The sequence below is a fragment of the Haliotis cracherodii genome, unplaced genomic scaffold (assembly GCF_022045235.1).
Source record: "Haliotis cracherodii isolate W230 unplaced genomic scaffold, xgHalCrac1.p SCAF_10, whole genome shotgun sequence".
In the NCBI taxonomy this organism is placed as follows: Eukaryota; Metazoa; Mollusca; class Gastropoda; order Lepetellida; family Haliotidae; genus Haliotis; species Haliotis cracherodii.
The window spans coordinates 12,714,659-12,741,299 of record NW_027266265.1 but is presented as its reverse complement, the minus strand read 5'-3'; the positions used below and the strand labels follow the sequence as shown (position 1 = coordinate 12,741,299).

General features: G+C 39.4%; 1 protein-coding gene across 1 annotated transcript; it reads left to right on the top strand.

The window, feature by feature from the left end:
• The first annotated feature begins 624 nt into the window (after positions 1–624).
• LOC139446593 (probable tubulin polyglutamylase TTLL9) lies at positions 625–24,842 on the top strand. Its single transcript, XM_071227883.1, has 14 exons — positions 625–744; positions 2,174–2,210; positions 2,699–2,785; positions 10,384–10,495; positions 12,853–12,938; positions 13,463–13,496; positions 15,199–15,333; positions 15,964–16,098; positions 16,807–16,894; positions 18,326–18,447; positions 19,939–20,072; positions 21,301–21,414; positions 22,707–22,837; positions 24,512–24,842. The coding sequence occupies exons 2-14, from the start codon at positions 2,176–2,178 to the stop codon at positions 24,580–24,582; spliced, it is 1,284 nt and encodes a 427-aa protein (XP_071083984.1). The 5' UTR covers positions 625–744; positions 2,174–2,175; the 3' UTR covers positions 24,583–24,842.
• Positions 24,843–26,641: the final 1,799 nt, after the last annotated feature.

Here is a 26,641-nt window from a genome sequence, read left to right as displayed (position 1 = left end):
GCACTTATATAGCACTGGAGATAAAAACAGCCTACCTTTAGAACTCAGTACCATAAAATTAAACATCAAACACTGCTAAACTCCTTGTTTCTCTGGAAGATATTGCATTTTTCTTCTGACGTTTGAAGAATTTTTGTTATCAAGGTACACCTTTGGATCCAGAGATGGGCACAGAGACACAGACACACCTTTTTCAGACACCTTTCATATTAACTTGGCCCTCGGTCAAGTCACTTCGAGACTTTAGTATGATGTCCACACAATTTATTTTCAAACGTGAGACTATATCATCCTCTGAGACCGCTAGATTGTTAGGTCTAAAAAACATAAATTTCTCAGTGAACTGTCATCAGCGAAGTGCAAGAAAAAGATCAACATCCAAAGTAGCAGAAGCCACACAGGTTCACACAAAATCTGCACGCCTTGCCTTCAAATACTCTTCTAAATCGAGGTTACACTCACTATGTCTTCTATGCCAACAGAATCCTAGATCAACTTTCCCATTTTAACAGTGTTCTGAGAATGTACCGTGTTCCTGAATATGAGACTTGTATCTCGCGACCAGTCAGAGTTACCTCCCTCAAGGTAACTCTTCAGTTTTTTCGCTTCCTCCAGAATGGCGTTGTTGACAACGAAATCGTGAACTGCGTCGGTGCCCGTTGTGTACCACTTGTTCAGTCATACGACTGTCATTCCGCTTTGCGTATATCAACAGCCTTGGTGGAAAATGTGATATAATAATAAGTACGTTTTTCATAGAATTTAGCATTATGATTGGATTCACATTTGTAAACATGATATTGTAACCTATGCATTGACTTAGCTAGGCCCAGCTGAACTTGTAGCGTTCCCATTTGTATAGACGATCATGATGCAAAAGACGAGCAACATACATGCTAGATGTTTGTTATTATTGTATCGGCATACAACCTTCATGGTATGAGTCAGCTCGGTAGCTCCTATCATAGTCCCTGTCAGTGACTTACAAAATTAACGAAAAACTAAGAAACACACGACAATGCAATACACATGGGTAGATTAAACGACAAATATGTTTGTAGCCAGCAGGGCTTGCTATTAAAGTTACTGGCCCTTCTCCAAACTAACTGGCCTACAACTAAATGGTGGAGGCCGCGAACTGACAGAAGCTGAGGTCACATAGCCACCTGGCAGGGCTCTGAAAATTTTGGAACTCCACACCCCTAAAACAATTATTTTATGCATTCTGAGATTAAATCTTGGCTTTCATTTTCCTCATTCCGTAATGATTTAAGAGCAAATAAAGATATTTTTGCACACAACATTTCAAAATGGCAGCCTGTTGTCATTCTACCAAGATGATAAAATTAAATTATATTAACATACACAGAGAAGGAGTGAAACTTTGGCTGGCCAGACGGGGCATCTTCTTAACGTTTCAGCAAGCCCTTTGTAACTTCAACTGGCCAAGGGCCAAGAGGGCAGCAGTTAAATCGACCCCAGAATACAGGTCCCAGGTGTCTGTGAAATGTCCTTAGACCCATAGGTTTCTGTGATATTTCAGTGTAGCAAAAATAATAATCGTGACTCAAATTCATTTCTGCACAAAATCAATTTAAAGCGTCATGTATTATAACAGGCATGGCAATGGATATCCACATTTCATAATTTATCCTCATGTGAGAGCATGTATTGAGATTCACAACCATGCCAAAATTCATTCCTGTCTTCAGCTAAGCTTGATATCAGTAGATTGAAATTACTAATTGTAGCCGATTCATTACTCTTATCTTATGTTCAAATATGGGAAAGTTAAAAATATATTTGCCACAGTGAAATAACACAATAAGATATATGTTTTCCATGGTCTGTTTATTGTCAATGTCCTTTCATGCTCACTGACATTCTTTAGTATACATTGTTCTTTCTTTTGATATGACGTCTTTTCGTAATGTTTGACTATTATCACTAGACCATGGAGGCAGCCTCAAGTTTATTAACTGTTGTTCATCTCTGGCAGTTGTAGATGGTATTACATGTTGCTTTGCCATCTATTCAATCACTGCCGCTTATATTCCAATCAATTCGCTGATGGCAGTTTGATGTTTTCTGTAATTAATTTGATAGATGGTCCTATATAAAAGTGCAATAATCTTGGACGGGACGTTAAATCTCATTTCATTTCGTATTTCAGGAATGCCTCGTGCAAATCAAAAAGGACGCAGTACAGGGTGAGTGAGTTCCTAACAAACAAATGTTTTGATACTTTTAAGATTTCTAGATCAGAGTTGTATTCGATGAGTGAAAACAACATGACATTTATTATAATTTATTAATTACCAAGTTTGAAGAAATCTGATGATCAGATCTTGGTGGGAGTAGCAAATATTGAAACATTCTTTTGAATGTAAATTTATCAGTATGTGTATTCATATTTCATACCTGTTAAATTACCAATGCAGATTCCAGACCAAAATAGCTCTCTAGTACCTCTTGCTAGATCCCACTGAAATGGGGATTGGGTGGTTAGATTCTATGACTTGCTTGGGTGTCATCACACCTAACAGTGTTTATTGATGCTCATGCTGTCAATCACTAGTTTGCCTGGCCCAGGCATGAATATTTACAAATGGCTGTGATACAGATGAAATATTGATAATTGTGGCATTATTCATTGTAGCATCATTCACTTAACCTGTTTTTTAATCATGTATTCCAGTGACCGAGTGATTCGGTTCAAGTGTTCCCTGCAGAACACAATACTAGATGTCCTGCGTGCGAGACCGGGCTGGCAGGAGGTTACGGGGTGAGTGCTCACATCACACGGGTTGTCATACATTATCGTGGGCGGCTGGGTAGTCTAGTGATAAAAGCATTCGCTCGTCACGCCGAAGACCCGGGTTCGATTCTCTACATGGGTAAAAGGTGTGAAGCCCATTTCTGGTGTCCCCCGCCGAGATATTGCTGGAATATTGCTAAAAGCGACATAAAACAATACTCACCCACTCACTCCCACATTATCATGTGATGTATCATACGGTGCTGCCTTGTAGTTCGATTGGGGCAGTGGGGTAGCCTAGTGGTAGCCTAGTGGTTAGATTCCCCAGATGGGTACAATGTGTGAGGCCCATTTTCCAGTGTCCCCTGCCATGATATTGCAGGAATATTGCTATAAGCAGCGTAAAACCATACTCACTTGTTGTTCAATACAGAAACAGCCGTGTGGAGGTTAGAATTGGTGCCAAGCAATCTGTGTTGGTTGTATGATCAGATGGTCAGGTTCTGTGACTGCAAGTATCATTTGTCTTAAATATCAATCTCTGGCTTGTCTGGTCGAGAATTGAATGCAGCATTCACTCTTTCCCTCTGGGCTGTAACCACCTGGTCAATAGAGCATCAGTTGTTTGTCCCACGGATAGGGCTGGCTATCAATAAAGATCATAGAGATCGATAATCCTTAACTAAATATCGATCAATTATCAATAAATATTGAAGTAGTAACTTTGAGGAAATTTGCAATAAATCCAAAAGAAACAACACACTTATGACATATTCATGCATGGATTACTCTGTGGACATAAATGTTAGAACAAAAGAATTGCTTTCCATCTTTGGCCATTTGCTTGATTGATAATAACGAGTCTGTTCTGGTAAATTTAAACTTTATTTCATCACAATTGTTTATGTAAGATATTATCGACGACACAATTTTCATATCGATTATCGTTAATATTTCTTCCCATCGTGTAGTTTGTCCCACGGTAGATTGATCATCATCATCATCATCATCATCATTTTGAAACAAACTAAATTTTTAAACTTATCCCATCTCACACTTTGCATTTCTCCTTTCTTCTTCGATCCTATGTGGGAACGTGCTTGAATCATGTTTCCAGCACATCGTGCCTGCTTGAACTGACCACATGCACACCTCTACTGGCGATCTCGTGGGAAGGTGTCAATGCCTACGCCTTTCCCCCGACAGGGCTACTCCATGGTCCAGCAGTAGGTAGCAGCCACCAATCGCCGGTGTCTGTTTTTGGTAGCGCCCTATAGGCCAACACGATATTGGTTCCCTACCTTCATCATTTTCCGCCCCGCAACGAACTCCTACATCAACCTCAATCTTGGTGGCTTCATCAATCCCTGACAACGCCACATCTTTGCGTTTGGCGCATCTGCAGAAGTCCTTTGTCGCAAAAGGATACTACCAGCGGGAAGTGAGCACAATCACTTCTGCCCATCGTTCTTCCACCAGGGGGGGCATGGGTGGCCCAGTCGTCTAAGTTGCGTCCTCTGGACACGCCAGAAACCTATGATTGTGGGTTCGAATCCCGGTTCACTCTGATTATGATTCTAGGTTTGTCAGCACCATACCCGTGCTCGTGGGTTTCACCAAAGTGGCAAACATCTAAGACCTGCATCACTTCGGGCTTTCCTCCCACATAAAGCTGACACGCCATGATATAACTGGAATAATGTTAAAAGCGGCGTTAAACCCAACTCACTCACTCTTCCACCAGGCGCCTTTGTGACCACAAGTGGATGACTTTTGAGATTTATTGTTGCGCTTGTGATATTTCCACTCCTACCTCGGCTTCGCCTCAACAGATCGCCGAATGTTTACATCACCTGGGTTTGACTCGGAAACTTCGGGGATGCACGTTGGCAACCTACCTCGCGACTATTAACTCCCTCATTGCCACCACTTCCTGTGCGAAGGTTTCCACGGTTATAGAGCTACAACTGCTCATCTGTTCCTACAAATTAGCGGACCAAGCCGCTCGTTTTCGGTCTTCTTCGTGGGACCTAAACATTATTCTCCAACACCTGGTTTCCGGCGATTACAAACCACTGCCGGAAAAGGACTTCGAGACAGTTATGCTGAAGACTGTCTTTTTGTTGGCTTGGCCACAGCGGCATGGGATAGGGAAATTCATGCTTTGGATGTCACAATAATTTACGAAGTGACCAATCAGTGCAGCCAATCGAAAAAAAGAAAGAAAAAAAAGATCAGTGTCCCAACCCATTATTCCGCTCACCTCTGCATTAGGTATCTGTGATGTAGGTTTTGGTTCAATGGTTCATTTCTATGGAATATTGTCGTTCGTTCCTCTTCTCGGATAGGATCTTCACATAGGATCGAAGAAGAAAGGAGAAATGCAAAGTGTGAGATAGGATGAGTATATAAATATACAATTTATACTAAAATTACCAAGCTTGTCTTAATTATTGATAGCTTGATGTATTTTAAATTGTCCCCAGATAGTAGGGTAACATTTCTCATACTTTAAAATCATATCATTCACCTTGACCTCCATGTATATTGATGTTCAAATGATTGACTTTGATGTATATACGATGTGACAATATAAGTTTTTGAGCTTTGCAAGAAAAAGGATTTAACTTTTTTGGAAGCCTTTGTGAACCTGTGTATAACTGTAATTACATTTTCTAAAGTTGATTGCAAATCGGTCCACAGATTTTGGTCAAGCATGATCAAGTTATCGAGGATGATCCAATCTGTTCGACCATCACAATACAAAATTAACCAAATGATGTGATTATTGATTGTAAGTGATGAATTGACCTGATTTTAGTGATTTGCCATCACCATGATGATGATGAATGTTTAGGTGTGTATGGTAACTATGGTTGCAGTAGCCATGGCGACTGGGACTTCCTGTGGTGTGACAAGGAATGGGCTAGAGAACATTATGACTGTCTCTACTTCCCGGAGAATTCCCGGGTCTCACACTTCAGAAACTTTTATAAGGTTTATTCACTAATTCCTTCCCTGCTTGTATAGTAGTGCCAGTGTGGGGTCGGCTTCCATGTTTGTTCCTATCACTGATGCTTAGTTACCATGGTTACAGGAGTTGGGAGAAATAAGTCATTTTGTTTTAGAAAGGTGGTGGTTAAATCATATCACAGGGATTTATCTGGAATTCCAAACTAAGTACCATGGAAAGCAAATTGGGGAAATCATTCTCTTGTTTAAAATTGATATTTCTTGATCAAGTTGATATTTTCTTAAAATCAGACATCACAATGTGTTTTAACATTGTATTCAATGCAATAATCTTAAAGTAATCATTAGAGCCTCTTCCCTTCTATTCTATTGCCCCTGATATTAGTACATGTATAAGGGTAACACTATTTTGCAGGGCATTATCATTTGCAGAAGCCAGAGGTCTTCCATTAACTGCCTGACAAAGGAGGGCAGTTGAAAAGACCAAGGGCTTCTGCAAATGATAATGCCCTGAAAAATAGTGTTACCGTTATTTATAGCTTAAATGGATAGAATTTGTTATCAAATAAAAATAAACAACAATATCGGTTTTGAAACATTTAGTGCAATCAACACGAATTTCACTGCCCCACTTTTACAAATATGGAAACGTCATAGAACAAACCAGATGACGTCACTATTGAACGTGACGTCACCTATCCCTATCCCTATGACGACACCTAACAACGGGTGTGATAATGGCCCGTCGTTAAGCAATATGAGGGCAATATCAAGTTACAGTGGCCCGCTCATTTCTGATAACATGCGGGCGGTATAATGATAATTCTATCCATTTTAGCTATAATGAAATACATGTTACCTTTTCAAAGCCATCAGGTAAGTTATAACTGCAATATTTGTTATTGGCAATTTTTAAATTCCCAAGCGGTCCAGATAAATCCCTGTATAAACTTGTATGTTCTTAGATTAAAGACTACATTTTAAAAAATCGATTAATATTTTCAGTTTTCATGCACATTGTAATCAAATTTGATTATTTTGTTTAATGGACAACGGTATTTTTCTTATGGTCTTAATATTAATTGTTTTTTCTATATGATTATAATGTTTTTTAACAGAATCTTAACAGGTGTATTGTGTATTTCTCTTTGCTACCCATTGTGAAATATGTACCCCGGTATGCAAATAACACATTTGGCAATAATTGCAAGTTCGTAGGCATTATTGAATGTAGATTGTAGAGCCAAAGATTGACTGATATCCTTTTTCTGAGATAATAAATAAATAGTTTACACTAGATTAAAAATGGTTTCAGCCATATGTGACAGGAACTTATGATGCTGTGAAAAGGAGATGCAGATCTGTTAGCTTACAAAGGACAAGGTATGATAAGTAGCCCCCTAGGCCCTCAGGATTTTCTTACTTTAAGAAATGAGCAAACATCTTTAAGAAATTGTAAAGAAAGTTATCAAATGTGTTCATATGAATGAGAAACTAGACTTTCTTCAAGTCTTTGAAAGGCATTTAGAAGTTATACACATAAGGAAGAGAATATATGGATGTCAACTTCTTTATCATGAGGAACACAACGTTTCTGAGTAAATGCTTACTCCATCATGAGAACATATATATGTACATGTAAGGACAACAAAATGAATATGAGTCATTTCCACAATTTGTAAAAAATGTTATATGTTAGTATCTTATTAGTTATGTTTTTCTAAAAATGTGTTTTAATCTTAAATTGTATCTTATATAAGTCTGCACATACTACCATTTAAAGCATAGCAATAAATTATAGTTAAGCACCAAAAAATTACTTTGAAGGGTCAGATTGTGCACATTTTGGCTTGTAACAAGCCTGATGGCCCAATGTCATGATATTCAATTTTTTTAAATGCTTAAGTGCAAGAAGACTTGAGTCATAACTTGTAAATTGTTAAGTGACAAACCAAAGCTTACCATCATTTTTTTTAATTTTCCTCAATTTGATTTCTTTTGACTTTTCTATGAACAAATCTTCACAGAAAAGGATATTATTACTAAAAAAGCTCAGTTCAACTGACAATTTGAAAACAATCCTTGCTTTACAACATGTAACAGTAGGGACATGTAATTTGCTTTTTTTGTGTTTTAAAAAGTCTACAAAAGCAATATTAGGATTCATTAAGGTTGCAAACTCTCGACCTTAACTTAAAAACATGTGGGCGGTCGTGTAGCCTAGTGGTTAATGTGTTCACTCGTCATGCCAAAGACCCAGGTTCTAATCCCGACATGGGTACAATGTGTGAAGCCCATTTCTGGTGTCCCCCGCCGTGATATTGCTGGAATATTGCTAAAAGCGTTAAAAAAACCATACTCACTCCCTCACTCACACCAAAACATGTTGTTTTTGCATTTATGAACCAATATCAAGGAAAAGAAATATTTGTTTTTTGAAATTCATAGGCACGAAATATCTTACAAATTTTGAAAATGACTCATATTATGATGTCTGAAGTCCAAACTTTGCATGTGCAAGAATGAAAAAGAAGGCTAGTTGTCAGCCATTTGAACATATCTGATAATTTTCATACAAATATTTCAAAGTGTTCTGTCATGTTTTAATATAATTATCCTTTGGAACTAAAAGGAACTTATCCTACCACATCCTTTGTTGTGCATCTAGTAAGCTATGTTACAGCTAGTGTCATGTGCATGTAGTGTGCAGACGTTGTAGTGTCACCATTATACCAGCTACTGACATTTGCTGAGACATTTGAAAATGTATGGGGGATGTTATTTATGACTAATATTGAGCAAACACACTGTTCCAAGTTAACACTGTGTGTTGATATTCTGTGATGCGTTGATTTGAGATCAATATTGTTTGAATTTATGAGCTGATTAAAAGATTTTTTTATCTTAGAATTCACATTTTGAAATGAAATTTTGTAGACTTTAACTCACCTAATATGAGTATAAAAAAAGTATAAAAAAATATCAGAATGGTGACAATTGATGAGAAACAGTCTCTGTGTTGGCATGATTTAGGCAACCATTTTCGGCTCTTTACAGTTTACAATGTTATTGCAGAGAAATTCCAGAAGATTTTAAAAACAACTGTTACTTGTTTTCTTAATAATTTATCACAAACAGTCAAGGCCACAATTGCTTTTCTATTATGGTTTAAGCTTCGAAAGGTTCAAATAAAACACATTTATGTAACACAATGTTATTTATTCATTTATTTTTTGTGAAAAAATAAATGCTAGGTGAGTTTAAGGTACTGGTCAAATCCAAACAGTCTGAGTGTTGCCCTAGTGTCTGGCAAACTGCCAAATCTGAATGTAGGCTGAGTGGGTTCTTGAGCTAATCAGACATCATGTATCTGAAATTATTCATTTCTTAAGCCACTCAATTCAGATATTTTAAATTTATGAAATGAAACCACATACAGAACAGAAATATTACTTTATAATAGATGGAACTCACTATTAGATGAAACGACAGGGTGTATATAATATTCACAACAGTATAATGTCTGCCCTTTATTGTTTACATTTGGACTTGACTGTTTAAGTTCATTTTCTAGATAAAGAAGTCAGATATGCTAGTGCTAATTTTTGCTCAGTGTTCCTACTGGCTTTTGAAACTGTAAAAATTACCAGTCCCCTCTAATTCTTGTCGGGGGCATGGGTGGCTCAGTCGTCTAAGGCATGGTGATTCACTGAGCAGAGTTGCGTCCCTTGGGCACGCTAGAAACCTATGATTGTGGGTTCAAATCCTGGTTCGCCCCAATTATGTTTGTAGGTTTGTCAGCACCATATCCGTGCTCGAGGGTTTCACCGAAGTGGTAAATGTCTGAAACCTGCATGACTTCCGGCTGTCCTCCCACAATAAGCTGACACACCGTGATATAACTGGAATACTGTTAAAAGCGGCGTAAACCAACTCAATCACTCACTCACTCTAATTCTTGTTAGTCCCAACTTTCAAAAAATAAATGGACAAATGAAAATTACCTGGTATTAATCCTTATAACATCATATTCAATGCAATGACAACATCTCTGAAGTAACTTTGTTGGATGTTCATGTCATTCACACAAAGTTCAGTCACAATTTTCTGATGGTAACAGACAAGCTGACTTCGATCGAAAAATATACTTCTATAAATATTGCCAATGTTTTTTTCAACAACAAAGATTTATAAGGTACTTTATTTGCCGGTCCACAGGGACTGGCAGTCACATGAAATACTGGTCCAAGCCTAATTTTCCTGTAAAAATAACAGGGGAGTAAAAAATCATATAATTTCTTCAGTTTTCGGATGAGAGTAGTAAACCAGGCTGTAATCTGACAGAATAATTTTTTTCCACATCTTGAAAAAGATTGAAAACTGTCTTAAGTGTTTTTGCCTGTATTGTCCACAGCTTCTGATGTGTTTTTATTTGTGGAAGAATCTCTTTGAGGATGTCAATATTTTCACCATTAAGTTTAAGGGGGTGTCTCAAAACTCAAGAAATTATCTTTTTTTATCAAACTCCAAAACACTGGAACTGTTCCTTAATCCGTGCTGACTGTGTACGGATGCCGTCTCAACAAGTGTCAGTATCTGAGATGTGTTTGGGGTGGAGTAGGCTGTCACGTTGCTGTGTGTGATATCTGCAGTGATGCGGAGTGGGACATCTACTGGTGTGACGTGTGGTGGATGAGAGAGACATTTGACCACGCCTACCTTGACGAACACGTGAGAATTAACCACTTTCGAAACCACTACGAGGTCAGTCCTTGAATAAGTGTTCATGTTGTGATGTTTTGTTATACCGTATTCGACGTAATAAGCGCCCAGGGCGCTTTCAAAATTAGAAATGGGGGCTCTTTTGTGAATATTATTTTGGTGAAAAATCGTAGATTTCATGGTTTAGCCTGAAATGTTCATTTACGACAGATATATTTTTCCAGGATTTAATTGCCCATAATTAAGGGTGCATATAACACATGAGTGTGTATTATACACAAATATATAAGTCTTGTGTACATTGATCAATCGGAAGGGGTGCTAATTGAGATTGTTCACTAGCCAATATATTAGCATATATCGCCGTGGGAGCTTATTACGTCGAATACGGTAGTGGGATTTTTATTGTATCTCAATTTGTAGCAGACTTTCTTTGTTGTTTTGCATGTTTCATTTAAGAATTCACTTTCATTTTTTGTGAGTTCATTGGAGTATGAACCTTCTTAGAATAAAGGCCAAACTGTATGCATGTCAGAGTTTGCGACGTACTTGGGTATTCCCAGGGGGTTCCACAGGAGTGTGAAAGTAGTCCATTAGTGTTTACGTCTCGTTAAAAACATACGAATGTCAAACGCTTATGTACGTCAGCGTCTTGGTCATGGGACTTCTCACTCATTCAGCGAAAAAGCTGTTTATCATGTATAAATTCACATTAAAAATTATAGTCATGTCTTCAGAATTACAGTTGACATAAATTTGATTATTGAAGCAGACATCTTTAGCATTTTTAACCGTGTTTGAAATTAAATATGAAAATCAATGGATCCTTGTCATAGTGGTAATGGTATTTAAAAGTAAAAGATTTGGGCTCTCCCTAGATTCAAATACCACAGGAGCAGATCTCAAGGACCTCTTTTACATTTGGACACACTTTCATGAAGATCCGGGGTAGAATAGGTGTTCAGCAACCCATGCTTCCTGTAAGAGGCGACTATGCTTGTTGTAAGAGTATACTAACGGGATCGGGTGGTCAGATTCGCTGACTTGGTTTGCATGTCATTGTATCCCAATTCCTTGGATCGATGCTCATGACATCAATCACTTGATTGTCTGTACCAGACTCGATTATTTACAGACCGCCGTCATATAGCTGAAATATTGCTTTAAACAACAAACAAACAAACAAACAAACACAAAAACATACATTTGAACACTGCTAAGATTTACAAGCCCAGAGAATTGGATTGATGTCAACAGTTGTCAAGTGACAGTTCCTTGAGACACTGATGGACCAAGTCGCAGAATAAGGGGTCAAGGGAACCATTTTGTGAGAAATTTAAAATTATCTTTTACATTGACCTGTCTCCCATATCAGTCTGAAGCTGTGCAAGGAGTTTGAAGTGACCCCATTTGTTTATGTTAATATTTTAGATTTTGTAGTGTTCAACCATATAATCATCTAACTGTGTTTTTTGTTTAACATGTTCAGATGCACATACTGATTATTTCACAGCTTATCCTGTCTGATCTAGAAGGGTTATAGTTCAACAGGTCCATTTTAGTAAAAATATCAATTTTTCAGTATACTTTCACTTATGTTGCAAACTATTCTGTTTTCAAAGTCTTGATTGTTATCATGGTTATGTGTGTGTGAGTGAGTTGGGTTTAACGCCCCTTTTAACAGTATTCCAGTCATATCACGGCGTGTCAACTTAATGTGGGAGGAAAGCCCGAAGTGATGCAGGTCTTAGACGTTTACCACTTCGGTGAAACCCACGAGCACGTGTATGGTGCTGACAAACCTAGAAACATAATCAGGGCGAACCGGGATTCGAAACCCTCAATCATAGGTTTCTGGCGTGCATAAGGGACGCAACTCTGCACAGGGAATCGCGGCACCTTAGACGACTGGGCCACCCTTGCCCCCGGTTATGTGTGTGACCTTGCTAATGAAAATGATTGAATGATATTGAATATGATTGATTGAATCATAATGAAAATGATTGAATGACTGTTTGAAGGTAAATGTAATGTATATTGTTCATAACACTAAGGAAAGAATCTGCCGATAAGTTTAGGGAATTCTTTCCGATTCTGAAATAATGAAAAATAAAAGAAATCAGAAAGGCATTTCATTTTTCTTCTGTCAAATGCAAACTAACTTTTTCACCACTCACAAAATGGTGGATGCAACTACAAGACTGACGAGACAAGCTTAAATAACACTGCTTACTTGGCAACATAATCGGATCTCTCAGTTTATTTTGTTTTAATCTGAAACGTCTGAAGCGAAATCTGTAAACCAAGAAATGAAACAGCCTAATCATTAGCTTGAGATGTTGACCTTGTTTGAATCAATCTGCATGTGCAGCTGGACGAACACATGTCTGATGTTGCAGTTGACGAGGAAGAACCTGATGGTGAAGAACCTGAAGAGGCTGCGGAGGCATATCGAGAGAGAGTCAGGGAAACTGGAGGCACAGAAGTATCCTTGCGTTACATGCAACCATCACAGCCACAATGTGCAGCCAGTAGTCGTACCATGATTCTGGGGTAGAATAGGCCACCAGAGTATGTTGTGACAGCAGACATGCTGCTCAAGACTTGACTTTGTACAGACCATAATATTGCAGTTGAAATATTGTTGACTGTGACTGAAGACAATATTCGATCACTCACCATTACCAGTGTTGAACATTCTATACTACTCAGAAAATGTTAAGGACCATCAAATTCTTTACTAAATAATATAGGTAATCTGTCATGCCATGACAGATTAACTAGAGTAATATTTAAGGTAGTCCTTAACATTTTTTAAGTAGTTTAGTGACAAAATACCTTTTTAGGATACCTTTCTTTAAAAGTTTTGAGCTTTGTTCACTCCACTCCACTCCACTCCACTCCACTCCACTCCACTCCACTCAGGTTAGCTAACTTCTGATATGTTTATTGTATATCAGCAATGATCATCATATTTGAAGTACTGATACTTTCCTTAGTCTGTGCAAGATGTGATTTCTTCCCTACTACATATGAGCTACCGGTAAGTATTGGCTACATCCGTAAGCTTCACTGTCAAATTTGGACAGTATACTAACAAAGGCAACTATGCTTGCCGTAAAAGGTGACTATGCTTGTCGTAAGAGGCGACTAACGGAAACAGGTGGTCAGACTCACTGACTTGGTTGATGCATGTCATCATATCCCAATTGCGTGGATTGATGCTCATGATGTCAATCACTTAAATGTCTGGCCCAGCCATCATATAGCTGGAATATTGCTGAGTTAAACAACAAACAAACAAACAAACAACATGGGGGTAAAATGTTTTCCATTTGAGAACTGCTTGGATCGTATTGGCTCATCACACCAAAGATCCACGTTTGATTTTCCAAATGGGTTCAAGATATGAAGACCATTCCTCATGTCCCCACTAAACTGAGTGTAAAGCATACTCTCTCACTCCATCCTAGCAATCAGTAGCCTGACTTAATGCTAAATTGAAAAGATTCATCAATATGCCAGTCTCCTGGTGTTTTCCACAATGTGCCCAGTTATCTACCTTAGATATGTCTGGATCCTCTTAACATCATTTGAAATCCCAGATTCAAGCATGTTATTGATCCTTGGTTTGTCAATGCCATATTTGTGCCTCTTTATAGCCCCCCTTTTTGAAAAATGGGGGGATGTTAGGGATGGGGCGATTCCAAATTTACTACCCGGGTACCCATCCCCCTATTACCTGACCCTACCCTTGTACCTGCTGTAGGTCTCAAGTGATGTCTCAAAATGTCCGATTGGGAATTTGTTTTGCTATAGCCCTGGAAAAACATAAGTAGATACATGTATTAAACAATCTGGTCATGCATACACTGAAGTTGACTGAAGTTACATCTTTATTCAGCCATATGAAAAGTCAGGAGGAATGGGTGCATTGTCAGAAAGAAATGCGAACATTAGTGACCCTAGAGTTCTAGATAATTTTTGTCATTAAACAAAATTTCGTGTGACTTACCATGGATCCGGGTAGTTCTGTGGGTACCCGGATCCTACTCAGTACCCACCCATCCCGGGTACCCGATTTACCCGTCCCAGCCCTGGGGGATATAGTGATCAATATAACAAAAACAGTTACTTTCCATCTTCAACAATTAACATTATTGACAATAACAAGTCTGTTTTGGTAAATCTAAACTTTATTTCATCACAATAGTTTATGTAAGGTATTATCGATGGCACAATTCTCATATTGATAATCGTTAATATTTCTTCCCATCAATGATAAATCCGATGATCAAATTTGTTTTGACAGCCCTATCAATCAATGGATGCCTGGTCCAGATTCATTTATTTTCCTGTTGCCATCATATTGCTGGAATATTGCTGAGTGTGGTGTTAAACAACAATCAAACGATGTTAATGTATGGCAATTATCGTCGTCATATTATGATCCCTATGTGAAACATGGCCCTGGCTGAAAATGTGTCATCATACCCTGAGACTTTAATAGCTGCTCATGCTATCAACCACTGGTTTTCTTGACCCAGGCGATTGTGTGCCATATGTCTTGAGCAATGCTGACTGAGGTGTAAAAGAACATTTATCCACTTACTAACATGTATAATCAGGGCCCCTTTCCACAAAGTGATCTTAGCACTACGATTGTCGTAAGTCAGTGTTAAAGAATGGGAGTTACGACCAACTTAGTGCTAAGATCACTTTGTGAAACGGGGCTACTATTCCAGTCAGAGTACCACATCTTTGTGGACGAGTTCCGACGCAACCCCGGGTCCATCTGGATCATGAAGCCAATTGCAAAGTCCCAGGGAAAAGGCATCTTCCTCTTCAAGAGACTCAAAGACATCACTGACTGGAAAAAGGTTTGTGGAATCTACATGACAAAACTCTGTTAAAGTCATCTTTGATTAACAAATATAGTTCATCTACCGGTTGTTACTGATCATCTACCAGTGAACATCCGGGTTAGAATAGGTCTCCAGCAACCCATGCTTGCCATAAAAGATGACAAACGGGATCGGGTGGTCAGGCTTGCTGATTTGGTTGATGTATTTTATCGTATCCCAATTGCAAGGGACTGATGCTCATGATGTCAATCACTGGATTGTCTGGTGCAGCGAGTGTGGCGCTAAACAACAAACAGTGAAACAAAAATAATACATAGCTATCACTCTTCCCTATGGTATTGTTCTGATAAGAGGCAAATGATGAAAACCAGAAAGCACAAATGAGTTGTGTTTCCTGGCTCAGCTGTATTTGAACAGAGCAATCACAGAATAACTTGACTTTTGGATTTTGATTTTTTTTTAAATTGTGGAACATGAAATGGGAAATTTTTCAACGAAAGACTTTTTATGTTCAGTGCTGATGGTCAGACGACAGGCAAAGACCCATGACATAAGCTTGCTTTGACCATGTCTAGGTGAACAAAGCAGTGACAACCCTGACTCCAGAATAATCTTCAGATTCCTTTTGGTGTTATCTTCATTCAGGGTACAGAGTACCAGCCTATATCGGACGCCAACAAAGATGGCCCCGAGACGTATGTTGTGCAGCGCTACATCGAGAACCCATACCTGATTGGGGGACGCAAGTTTGACATCCGTGTCTATGTTTTAGTCACCTCAGTATGTTCCAGTTACCTCAGTATGGTTTTATTTGATATGAGTGAATGTTCTAGTCACCCCAGTATGGTTTTATTTGATGTGTGTATGTTCTAGTCACCTCTGAATGTTCTAGTCACCTCAGTATGGTTTTATTTGATGTGTGTATGTTCTATTCACCTATGTATGTTCTTGTCACCTCAGTATGGTTTTATTTGATGTGTGTATGTTCTAGTCACCTCAGTATGGTTTTATTTGATGTGTGTATATTCTATTCACCTCGGTATGGTTTTATTTTATGTGTGTATATTCTATTCACCTCGGTATGTTCTTGTCACCTCAGTATGGTTTTATTTGATGTGTGTATGTTCTAGTCACCTCTGTATGTTCTAGTCACCTCAGTATGGTTTTGTATGACATATTTTCATGACAAAAACACCAGCATTGTTTCTTTACGTTTGCCAGGCGTGAAGCATAATTACTTCTGTAAAAAAATGGAATATATAATTGTCTTGCATAAAACACAAATTAAATGCTGTGGGTTTTTCTAATATAGACACTATCTGAAAAAACTGCAATATGTTTCTTGATAACTTCTTTTGTGATTTGTTTTACAAACAACTTTTACTGTCCGTAAAAGGAGGACCTATATAGACCAACACTGAATGTCTAGATTGGTACAGATTTCTAAGGCATGTTACTATATAACCTGGATGTGTGATGTTATTTCAGTACAACCCGCTGCGTGTGTGGCTGTACAGGGATGGCTTTGCTCGCTTCTCAAACACAAGGTTTTCTCTGGAGTCTATCGAGAACAATTGTATCCTACAGTGTGTAGTCTTACTTATGAAACCTTAGTCGTCTTTTCTTCTAAGTCGAAGAGTCTCCCCTGTCAAACCTCGTCTTCCCTCTCAAACCTGAGAGTCTTCCTTACCAGACCAGAGTCTTCTCCATGGTTACATGAGAGCCTTCCCAACCAGAGCCATGACACTTCCCCACCAGACCAGAGAGTCTTCCCAATCAGACCAGAGAGTCTTCCTTATCAGTCCAGAGAGTCTTCCCAATCAGTCCAGAGAGTCTTTCCTATGTCCAGGGAGTCTTCCCAGTCAGGCCAGAGAGTCTTCCATATCAGACCAGAGAGTCTTCCTTATCAGTCCAGAGAGGCTTCCCAATCAGTCCAGAGAGTCTTTCCTATGTCCAGGGAGTCTTCCCAGTCAGGCCAGAGAATCTTCCCAACAAGACGAGAGTCTTCCCAGTCAGACCAGAGAGATTTCCCAGTCAGACCAGAGAGATTTCCCCACTAGACCAGAGAGTCTTCACTATCAAACCAGAGAGTCTTCCCAATCAGACCAGAGAGGCATCCCCACAAGAACAGAGAGTCTTCCTAATCAGTCCAGAAAGTCTTCCCAATCAGTCCCGAAAGGCTTCCCCACCAGACCAGAGAGGCTACCCTCTCGTACCCAAGAGTTTCTATGCCAGATCCAAGAGTCTTCCTTTTCAGACCCTTGAGTCTTCCTATGACATCTGTCTCACCTGTCAGGCCTAAAACTCCCCTCCCAGATACAAGAGTCTTCCTTTTCAGATCCTTGAGTCTTCCTATCACATCTGTCTCACCTGTCAGGCCTAAAACTCCCCTCCCAGATACAAGAGTCTCCCATATCAGCCAAAATGCCAAACCTGTAACAACCAAAACTTCAATTTGTTTGATCCAGGTCTATTTAAAACAGTTGTATTGATCAGCTAACTAATGTTAAAGTTATAGTATCAAGGAACTGTTCTACAACATATATTAGCTTCTCCGTAGATTTACGATAGCTATGACCCAGTGGAACAGGGTTATAAGTGTTAGAAATTGGCACTCGTCCTGTAGTCCTTGACAAATTGCCCAATAGTTAAGATATCATAAGGACCAGTAGAAATTTGTCATTTTTATGTTTTTTGCTATATGTTATCATTATAAGGACTAGTGAACTAAAACTGTTACTTTCTACCACTGACTATCCCAGCTTAGGACCCATTAGCCAAATGGAGAGGAACATGTAAGGTTATTATGCCATAGAACTTATACATGTTATGAGTCAGTATTCTAATTAAATATTATCAGCACTAAGATGGCAAGGAGAGGATGCTGATAAACAGATACTGGCTAATTAGAAAAGGATGAATCTTCAAAAACTAATTAAAAAATAACTTTATCCAAAACAAAATCCCTGGATAGTGTCTTCCAGTTTTTCCTTGACGAGTTATAAAGATGTTCATCTGACGAATGTAGCCATCCAGAAGACAGCCCCGGACTACGACCCCGAGAAGGGATGCAAGTGGTCGACACAACAACTCCGACAGTACCTGACGGCAAGACACAAGCGGGAAGATGTGAGTTTATGTCCTCCCCCAACTGCCCGAGGCAAGCGTGTCCACTAGCCAATATCAAGGCCTAGTTTCTACCCTTGCCACATCTTCCTGAGGCAAGAGAGTTAACTAGCTTTAAATGTCCAGTTTCCACCCTTTCCACATCTCCCCGAGGCAAGAGAGTTAACTAGCTTTAAAAGTCCAGTTTCCATCCTTGCCACATCTTTCCGAGGCAAAAGAGTTAACTAGCTTTAAAAGTCCAGTTTCCACCCTTGCCGAACTAGGCTAGAAGTCCCTGGCCTCAATCGTAGCGCCGGTGGCTATTACGAATTATGTCCCTTCTATGCCTCTCCTATGGCCCAAACAGATTCCACCCCTCGTATCACATGCATTTGCTTCAAACAAAATGGCGGGACCCAGTCAAAACGATCTGATCGATAATCAAGTTCAATATTGTGATAAAACGGATATTACATCGTGAAGTGCATCAAATCATGTGAGCACCTGAAAAGATTTGGAAAATATCTGTTTTGCTTTGTAAATCCAGCAATCGACTGAAATCTGATTTCACTCCGCAATTTTGATTGGACTATGCATAGACTCATTAGTCCAGTCAAAACCAACTCCATAATAACAGCCTAGTTGACTTGACAATTTTCCCTCAAGATAGCTATAAAAAGGCCCCCACCCATGCTTGGGCATCAGCATCAAAATGGATGTCCAACGTAGAGCAGCTGTATTATTGGCCCTGGAACTGGAGTATCAACACCAGCTGCTGATAACTAGAAGCAGCTAATGACCTGAAATCAATGTTAATTTCCTTATATACCCAATTTGCCAGCAATCATAGCTGATTCGTGATTGGATCATGAGCTTCGTACCTGCTTCGGCGTGTATTCGAATGAGTTAAGAATACCTACGAATGCCAACGTTATTTTCATAATTTCTCTATTTAAATATTTTTAGGGTCAAGGATGTTTTACAGTATGGAATGAAGTAGAATAACTGACATACATTTAAGGATTTTACTCTCATGAATTGAAGATCACCACCTCACCCCTTCTCTCATAACAAGTCCACTGCATCTTAACAACAACACCTCCCAATTGATAAAATGATATATTTACAAATCACAAAACTCTCAATAATGAAACAAAACATTTCCGTTTGACATCAGTTTGTCTGCATCAAACTTGTTTAGGGTAACATGTTAACTTGGGCAGGGTCATAAAAAAAACTACACTCATATTTGGGTTGGGTCATAAAAAATGGACATTTTGAAATAAAATATAAAGTGCTTTTGTGTGTTGTCTTTTCACGGTGGGTCATGACAAAAATGTGCAAGGACATGAGGAGGGGCATCCAAAAATATAAAAAGCATGAGGGGTGTCATTATTTTCATTACATTAGTGCATCAAACACCCCACCGCCCTCTGTAATAAATAACCAGTCCCTTTTGTCAAACACTTCTGTTAAGATTCCTCAACATTCTTCTATTCCTTTCCTTGTTCCCAGGTGGAGAAGATGCTGAACCAGATGCAAGAAGTGTTTATTCTGAGTCTGCAGAGCACACAGAAGATCATGATCAATGACAAGCACTGCTTCGAGCTGTATGGCTATGACATCCTACTGGATGCCAAGCTGAAACCGTGAGTGGCTTTACTCCTTTCCCTGATTTTGTAAATGCCAACACTGAAATTCATCGCATCGCTCCTTGGTATACGAGAATCAGCCGATATGAGGAATATAGAAATTTCTACTTTGGTAATCTGTGACGTTAAATTTACAAAGAGTTAGATTAACACAGCAAAATTACGAATTAGTGCCATTTTTAATTTTGTATAATTATCTTCTTTTTTTTGTTCATTTTAATTCCTGTAATCTGATTGGCTGACAATTCTTTTGCAATCATTTCCCAATGAGCATAAAGAAATAAGCCACAATAAGTCTTGAGTAAGTAAGTTGGGTTTAACGCCACTTTGAACAGTATTCCAGTTTTATCATGGTGTCTCTGCTTATTGTGGGGGGAAAGCCAAGAGCAATACGGGTCTGAGATGTTTACCACTTTTGTGAAACCCACAAGCGTGAATATGGTGCTGACAAGCCAAGGGTTGCAGCTCAGCAAAGGGCGGTGCCTTAGACGACTGGCCAATCTGTGCCACCATTCACATCAATGGCATGTTGGAGAATCCCATTGCATCCACACTGTTTCCTCATGATTTTTTTCGCTAAACCTATTTCGTATGGTTGTCTACTGTGTTTTGTCTTTGAAGTTATTATTGTTGACTAATCCATAAATAAGGATTGACTTCAAAAGTATTTTTGCATTTATAAAGTTATATACGTAAAAATCAGTGTGACCTCGCAGATTTACACACTGTGCATACTGGTTTATATGTTAATACCTCCATAAACGCAAACAAATATTTCTTTCAATTCTTGAAGAGAGATGGTAAATCGGCAATGTGAATAAATTCCTGCTTTGAAATTTAGTTTTGCTTCTCTTTCTTGACATGAAGGCGTATGGTTGGTTGGTTTGTTGTTTAATGCCGCACTCAGCAATATTCCAGCTATATGACGGCGGTCTGTAAATAATCGAGTCTGGACCAGAAAATCCAGTGATGGACATCATGAGCATCGGTCCACGCAATTGGGATCGATGACATGTATCAATCAAGTCAGCGATCCTGACCATCCGATCCCGTTAGTCGCCTCTTACGACAAGCATAGTCGGCTTTTACGGCAGGGTGGGTTGCTGAAGACCTATTCTACCCCGGATCTTCACGGGTCTGAAGGCGTATGGAGAAGTGTGCATTGTGAACTTATGTAAGTCCAGTGAGTGTAGGTTGTAATGGCGTGTTGCTCCGACTGTTTCAGCTGGCTGCTGGAGATCAATGCGTCACCGTCACTCACAGCCAGCAGTAAGGAAGACTATGACCTCAAGTTTGGAATGCTCAATGATGTCATCAATGTTCTTGATATGGAAAATCGGTGAGGATGAAAACCAAGATAATAATAAACAATGGCATAATGAGAAAGATGTGTTATCAGTTAGGGATAGTTATAATCCATGAAGGTCGGTGTCATAAGAAAGTGGATGTTCAATCTCTTTCACAAAACTCAGTCGTAGAACGGTAACAGATCCCTGCTTTTGGCGCCACCTGAACTATTTGTTTTAGTTGAACCAGAGTTTGAGCTACTTTTAGATAAAATCATCAGAGATGTAGGACCGATGTATGATGATTTCTCATCTTACAGTAGCCATAAATGTTAGTTAATTCGCATTTTTGGTTGTTTATGTTTTAAAATTGTTTAAACACCATTTGGAGATTATGACCCAAAAACATGCAGGCGTTTTTTATCTGACTTAATTTGGGGGATTTGCTGAATTCTGAATGCTGAATGCTTGCAAAATGATGCAAATTGTGATTTGTTTTGTTTGTTTGTTTGTTTGTTTGTTTGTTGTTTTACGCCGCACTCGGCAATATTCCAGCTATATGATGGCGGTCTGTAAATAATCGAGTCTGGACCAGACAATCCATTGATTGACATCATGAGCATCCATACACGCAATTGAGATACCATGACATGTATCAACCAAGTCAGCGAGCCTGACCACTCGATCCCGTTAGTCGCCTCTTACGACAAGCGTAGTCTCCTTTTACGGCAAGCATGGGTTGCTGAAGACCTATTCTAGTCCGGATCTTTACGGGTCTAAGATGTGACACCTATCTGATGTATTACATGTCTGGTATATAAGGGTTAGAAATTAATATTCATTTTCACTCATCAGCAAAAATGATCTTTAGAGTTGCTCCCTGGAAAAAAACTAAGTAAAGGTCACTTGTCTTTAGAATTAGAATTGGATACCCACAGCTTATGTTGATTTTGAACCCAGTTATATGGATGGTAATATTGCTAGAAGCTATAGTCAGACTTAGAAATTCAGGGTGGGGTGGGGGTAGCTTTAGACTAGTCCAGAGGACTAGTGTAAACTTTATTTCACTTGTTTGTAGAGTTCGTAGCTAGTCCTAGTTGAACAAAACAAGAATGTTTACTTTGTTTACATTTTCTGTCAGTTTCTTGTTGTTGTTCCAATTTGTAGCAAAACTGAAGCATTGAGAAACTGGTTCAGAATTAGAGCCTTCAATTGCTGCTAGTCAATGAGGACCACGATCAATGGATTTTTATTTGTCCTCAGCATAATTTAGTAGTCTCAGGTTAGTGGACTAGCGTGACTTTCAAAGGCTGTAGTAATGCTGAGTTGTCTGTCTGCTGTACAGACTGACGGGGAAGGAGAAGCGTATTGGAGGATTCGACTTCATCTGGGACGACGGCCCCGTATACATCGATGACTCTGTCAACTCTGACAGCATGATCAACAGCATGGGCACTAACATCAACTCCTTCCTAGGTAGGTACATCGTGAGGATTCTGGGTATCCCCAGTACACAAGTGGTAGCTCACCTTACCAAAGGTTCATGTAAGTTTATGGCTTGGCATTCCTGATGAAACTTTGCATGGATGAGTGAGTGAATGAATTTGGTTTAACGTCACTGTGGATGCTATTCCAGTTATATCGTGACTTGTAACCTCAAAGTGAGAGGAAAGGTGATGCAGGTTTTAGATGTTTACATCTTCAGTGAAACCACAAGAACAGGAATGTTGACAAACCAAAGGATCATTATCAGGGCAAATCCTGGATTCCAACACACAATCATGGGATCCTGGCATGCCTAAGGGATACAACTCAGCAAGCAAATTTCAGCAGCTTCTAATAATGGCGTCTCTTAAAATTGCTAATTTGTTTCAAGTTTTATAAGAAAACAGTCATGGCAGCCATGTAGAATTTGTCATTTGCCAGTATGAGAACGTATGTGAGGACAAACGGCTCAATGGGTGTGTATATCCCTGTCACCCTTTCTCCATCTTCCCAAGGCAAGTGAGTTAAGTTAAGTTAAGTTCGGCAAGGGTGGAAACTGGACTTTTATAGTCAGTTAACTCAGTTAACTGACTATAAAAGTCCAGTTTCCACCCTTGCCGAACTAGGCTGGTATTATAGAGTTTCATTTTGGCTGGACTAACGAGTCTATGCATAGTCCAATCAAAATCGCGCACCGACTTCTAAACCCGGTTTGTAAACTGTCGTGAAGATTTCTGTCGATTGCAGAATTTGCAAAGCATGTGCACCACCAACTCGTTTTCAGCAGATATTTTCCAAATGTTTTTGTGTTTTTAATCAAGGTGCTCATGATTTGATGCATTTCGCGATGTGAGACCAGTTTTATCACAATATAGATCTTGATTATCGATCAGACTTGGTGCCACCATTTTGTGTGAAGCAAACGCAAGTGATAGGAGAGGTGGAATCTGATTGGTCCATAGGAGAGGCTTAGAAGGGACATAACTGGTAATAGCCACTGGTGGCGATACGATCAAGCCCAGTAATTCCAGCCTAATTCGGCAAGGGTGGAAACTGGACTTTGAAGTCAGTTAACTCTCTTGCTTCGGGAAGATGCCCTTTCTCTCACTATCAGTATGAGGCAGCACGTGGTCCTGTGCACAGGTCACAGGTCACAAATCAGTTGAAGTTAAGCAGTGTCAGTCGCGGAGAGTCCTTGGCTGGGTGACCAAGTTTCGGCAGCTTGACCTCTGAGAATTTATAGGCTTCAGTCCTGCCCCATATTGAAGTACATGTAACACATGTGGTGTCTCCTAAGGCTATTGACTTTGTTCGAAATGTGCCTCGGTTCATCCAGCAGTGAGTGGGTACCTGGTAGGATGAGATGGCAAACCTTCTAGCACCTAACAGCCAGCTTGGGTTGTATACTCCCAAGGGAGCTGGGAATAATTGTCGAGTGCACACTGATTCCTTGATGTGGGGTAATAATGTCTAAGCGCTTAGAGCATGCTTATGCATGGAATACAGCACCATAATAATAGACTATTATTATTTGTATTATTATTATTTTTTTATTTTTTTTATGATTATTGTTATTGTTAGTAATTTATTACTGTTGTTTGTTGTTGTTATCATTATATTATTATCACTGGTATGTACTTTAACCAGCATGCTTGCATGTTGCAGGTTGTCACAATGAACGACGTCAAAACCTGAAGCAAATCTACCAGACAGCCAGTGTATCCAAGAAGCCATGAACGCAAAATGAACGCAACATGAACGCAACATAAACACAATATGAACGCAAAAGGCAGACAAAGTGAACCCATTCATTTCTCTAGACATGTCACCAGTAGCCCTGTTCTGCAAAAAGTAGGTTTTGTCGTTACTTGTATGAGTGACATGTGTCACTAGTGGTGAGCTACAGGATTTTACACTCTGAATGGACTTCTGCACACTGAGGGCAAATGTCAAGACGTGTGCATGAAAAATTCAGTGCGTAAAATCTAGTGACACATGTAACAAATTTAGCATTACAAAGAAGTATTTTTGTGTGAAGATAGGAACCATCTTGTGACACACAAGCATGTGACGTCACATCCAACGATAGGACGTCATAATAAAAAACAAAAGACAGCAATAGGACGTCGTGATTTCTACACAGGCCAGCCACATGACTTATATGGGTTTTTTTGCGAGAGGGCAACTAGCCAGTCAGATAACTAGATTCTTTAACAATGAATGATAAATTATGCTGTACTGTGTTGAAAATTGGGCATAAAAGTCATAGGGTCCTAGTCATAACCCTGCTATTTCAAGTTACAGATTTACTGATTGTCGCCTATCACTGATGCTAGCTGACCAGAATGTTAAATTGTTTAATTCAACAACGCCTCTTTGAGAAGTAGTTATATCACTTCCTGTTATGCCGAAGACCTGGGTTCGATTCCTGACATGGGTGTCTGGTGTCCCCCGCCGTGATATTGCTGGAATATTGCTAAAAGCGGCGTAAAACCATACTCACTGAAATGGGAGGGACGCCCAAAGTGATGCTGGGTTTTGATGCAGATGTTTACCACTATGGTGACACCCACCACCAAGGGTGTGGTGCAGATAAACATAGAAACATCAGCAGAGTTCACTCTAGGATTTTTCTGATATGGGCCCCGTCATGTGAAAATTTCATATATTCCCGAAGTACACCCACACTTGCCCATAAAGCACAATGTTAAAATGCCCCATTGTATTTGAAAATGTGGGTCTTTTTCAAATTTAGGGGCCAATGATATCACAAGGCCCCGCCCTAGAATTACCCCTGGAACAGGGCGAACTGGAATTCAAACCCATGATCATAGTTTTTGGAATGCCTAAGAGATGCAAATCTGCACAGCAAATTGTGGTGACTCAGATGACTGGGTCACCTGTGCCCCTGATACATCAAGTGACAAAACTTTAACTATATCTTTAACTGTTTCACATGGTATACGTATCATCTATAATCTACAGACAGGCCCCTTACATTATAACTGCGGTCAGTGTGCGCTCGATTATTTATTCTCAGCTCCCTTGGGAGTATTCAACAAGGCACTAGAAGGTCAATAGGTTTTGCTTCCTACTACATTCAAGGTCATTCATATTTCTCCTTGGTAAGCAGAAAAACAGATGGGAGTCCTCAATATAGTCCTTACTTGTGAAGATAATTCATCCTACGCAGACACCATAATGCTGGATTATTGCTGATTGTCATTAAATGTTTTCTTGCTACGCAGGTTATTCACAATTTATTTTGTTATTGTTGTTAAATATCTTTGGTGCATGTTTCTGTTTGCAAACTCTGTGTATATGTATGTACATGGACCCTGTGAAGATCCTTGCTGAAATCTGTCTTCAGCAACCCTGCATGTCATAAGAGGCAACTAACGGGGTTTAGAGGTCAGGCTCACTGAGTTGGTTGATGCATTTCATCATATCCCAATTGTGTTGATCGATGCTCGTGATGTGAATCACTGGAGGGTCTGGTCCAGTCTCGTTTATTTACAGACCACTTGAATATTGCTGAGCACAGCATTAAACAACAAACAAACATGTAATAAGATAATAAGTGAGTGAGTTGGGTTAAACGCCGCTTTTAACAGTATTTCAGTTATATCACAGCGTATCAGCTTAAAGTGTGAGGAAAGCCCGAAGTGATGCAGGTCTCAGACTAAAACATCGTCGGTGAAACCCACGGGCCAGGGTATGGTTCTGACAAAACTAGAAACATAATCGGGGGCGAACCGGGATTCGAACCCACGATCATAGGTTTCTGGTGCGCCC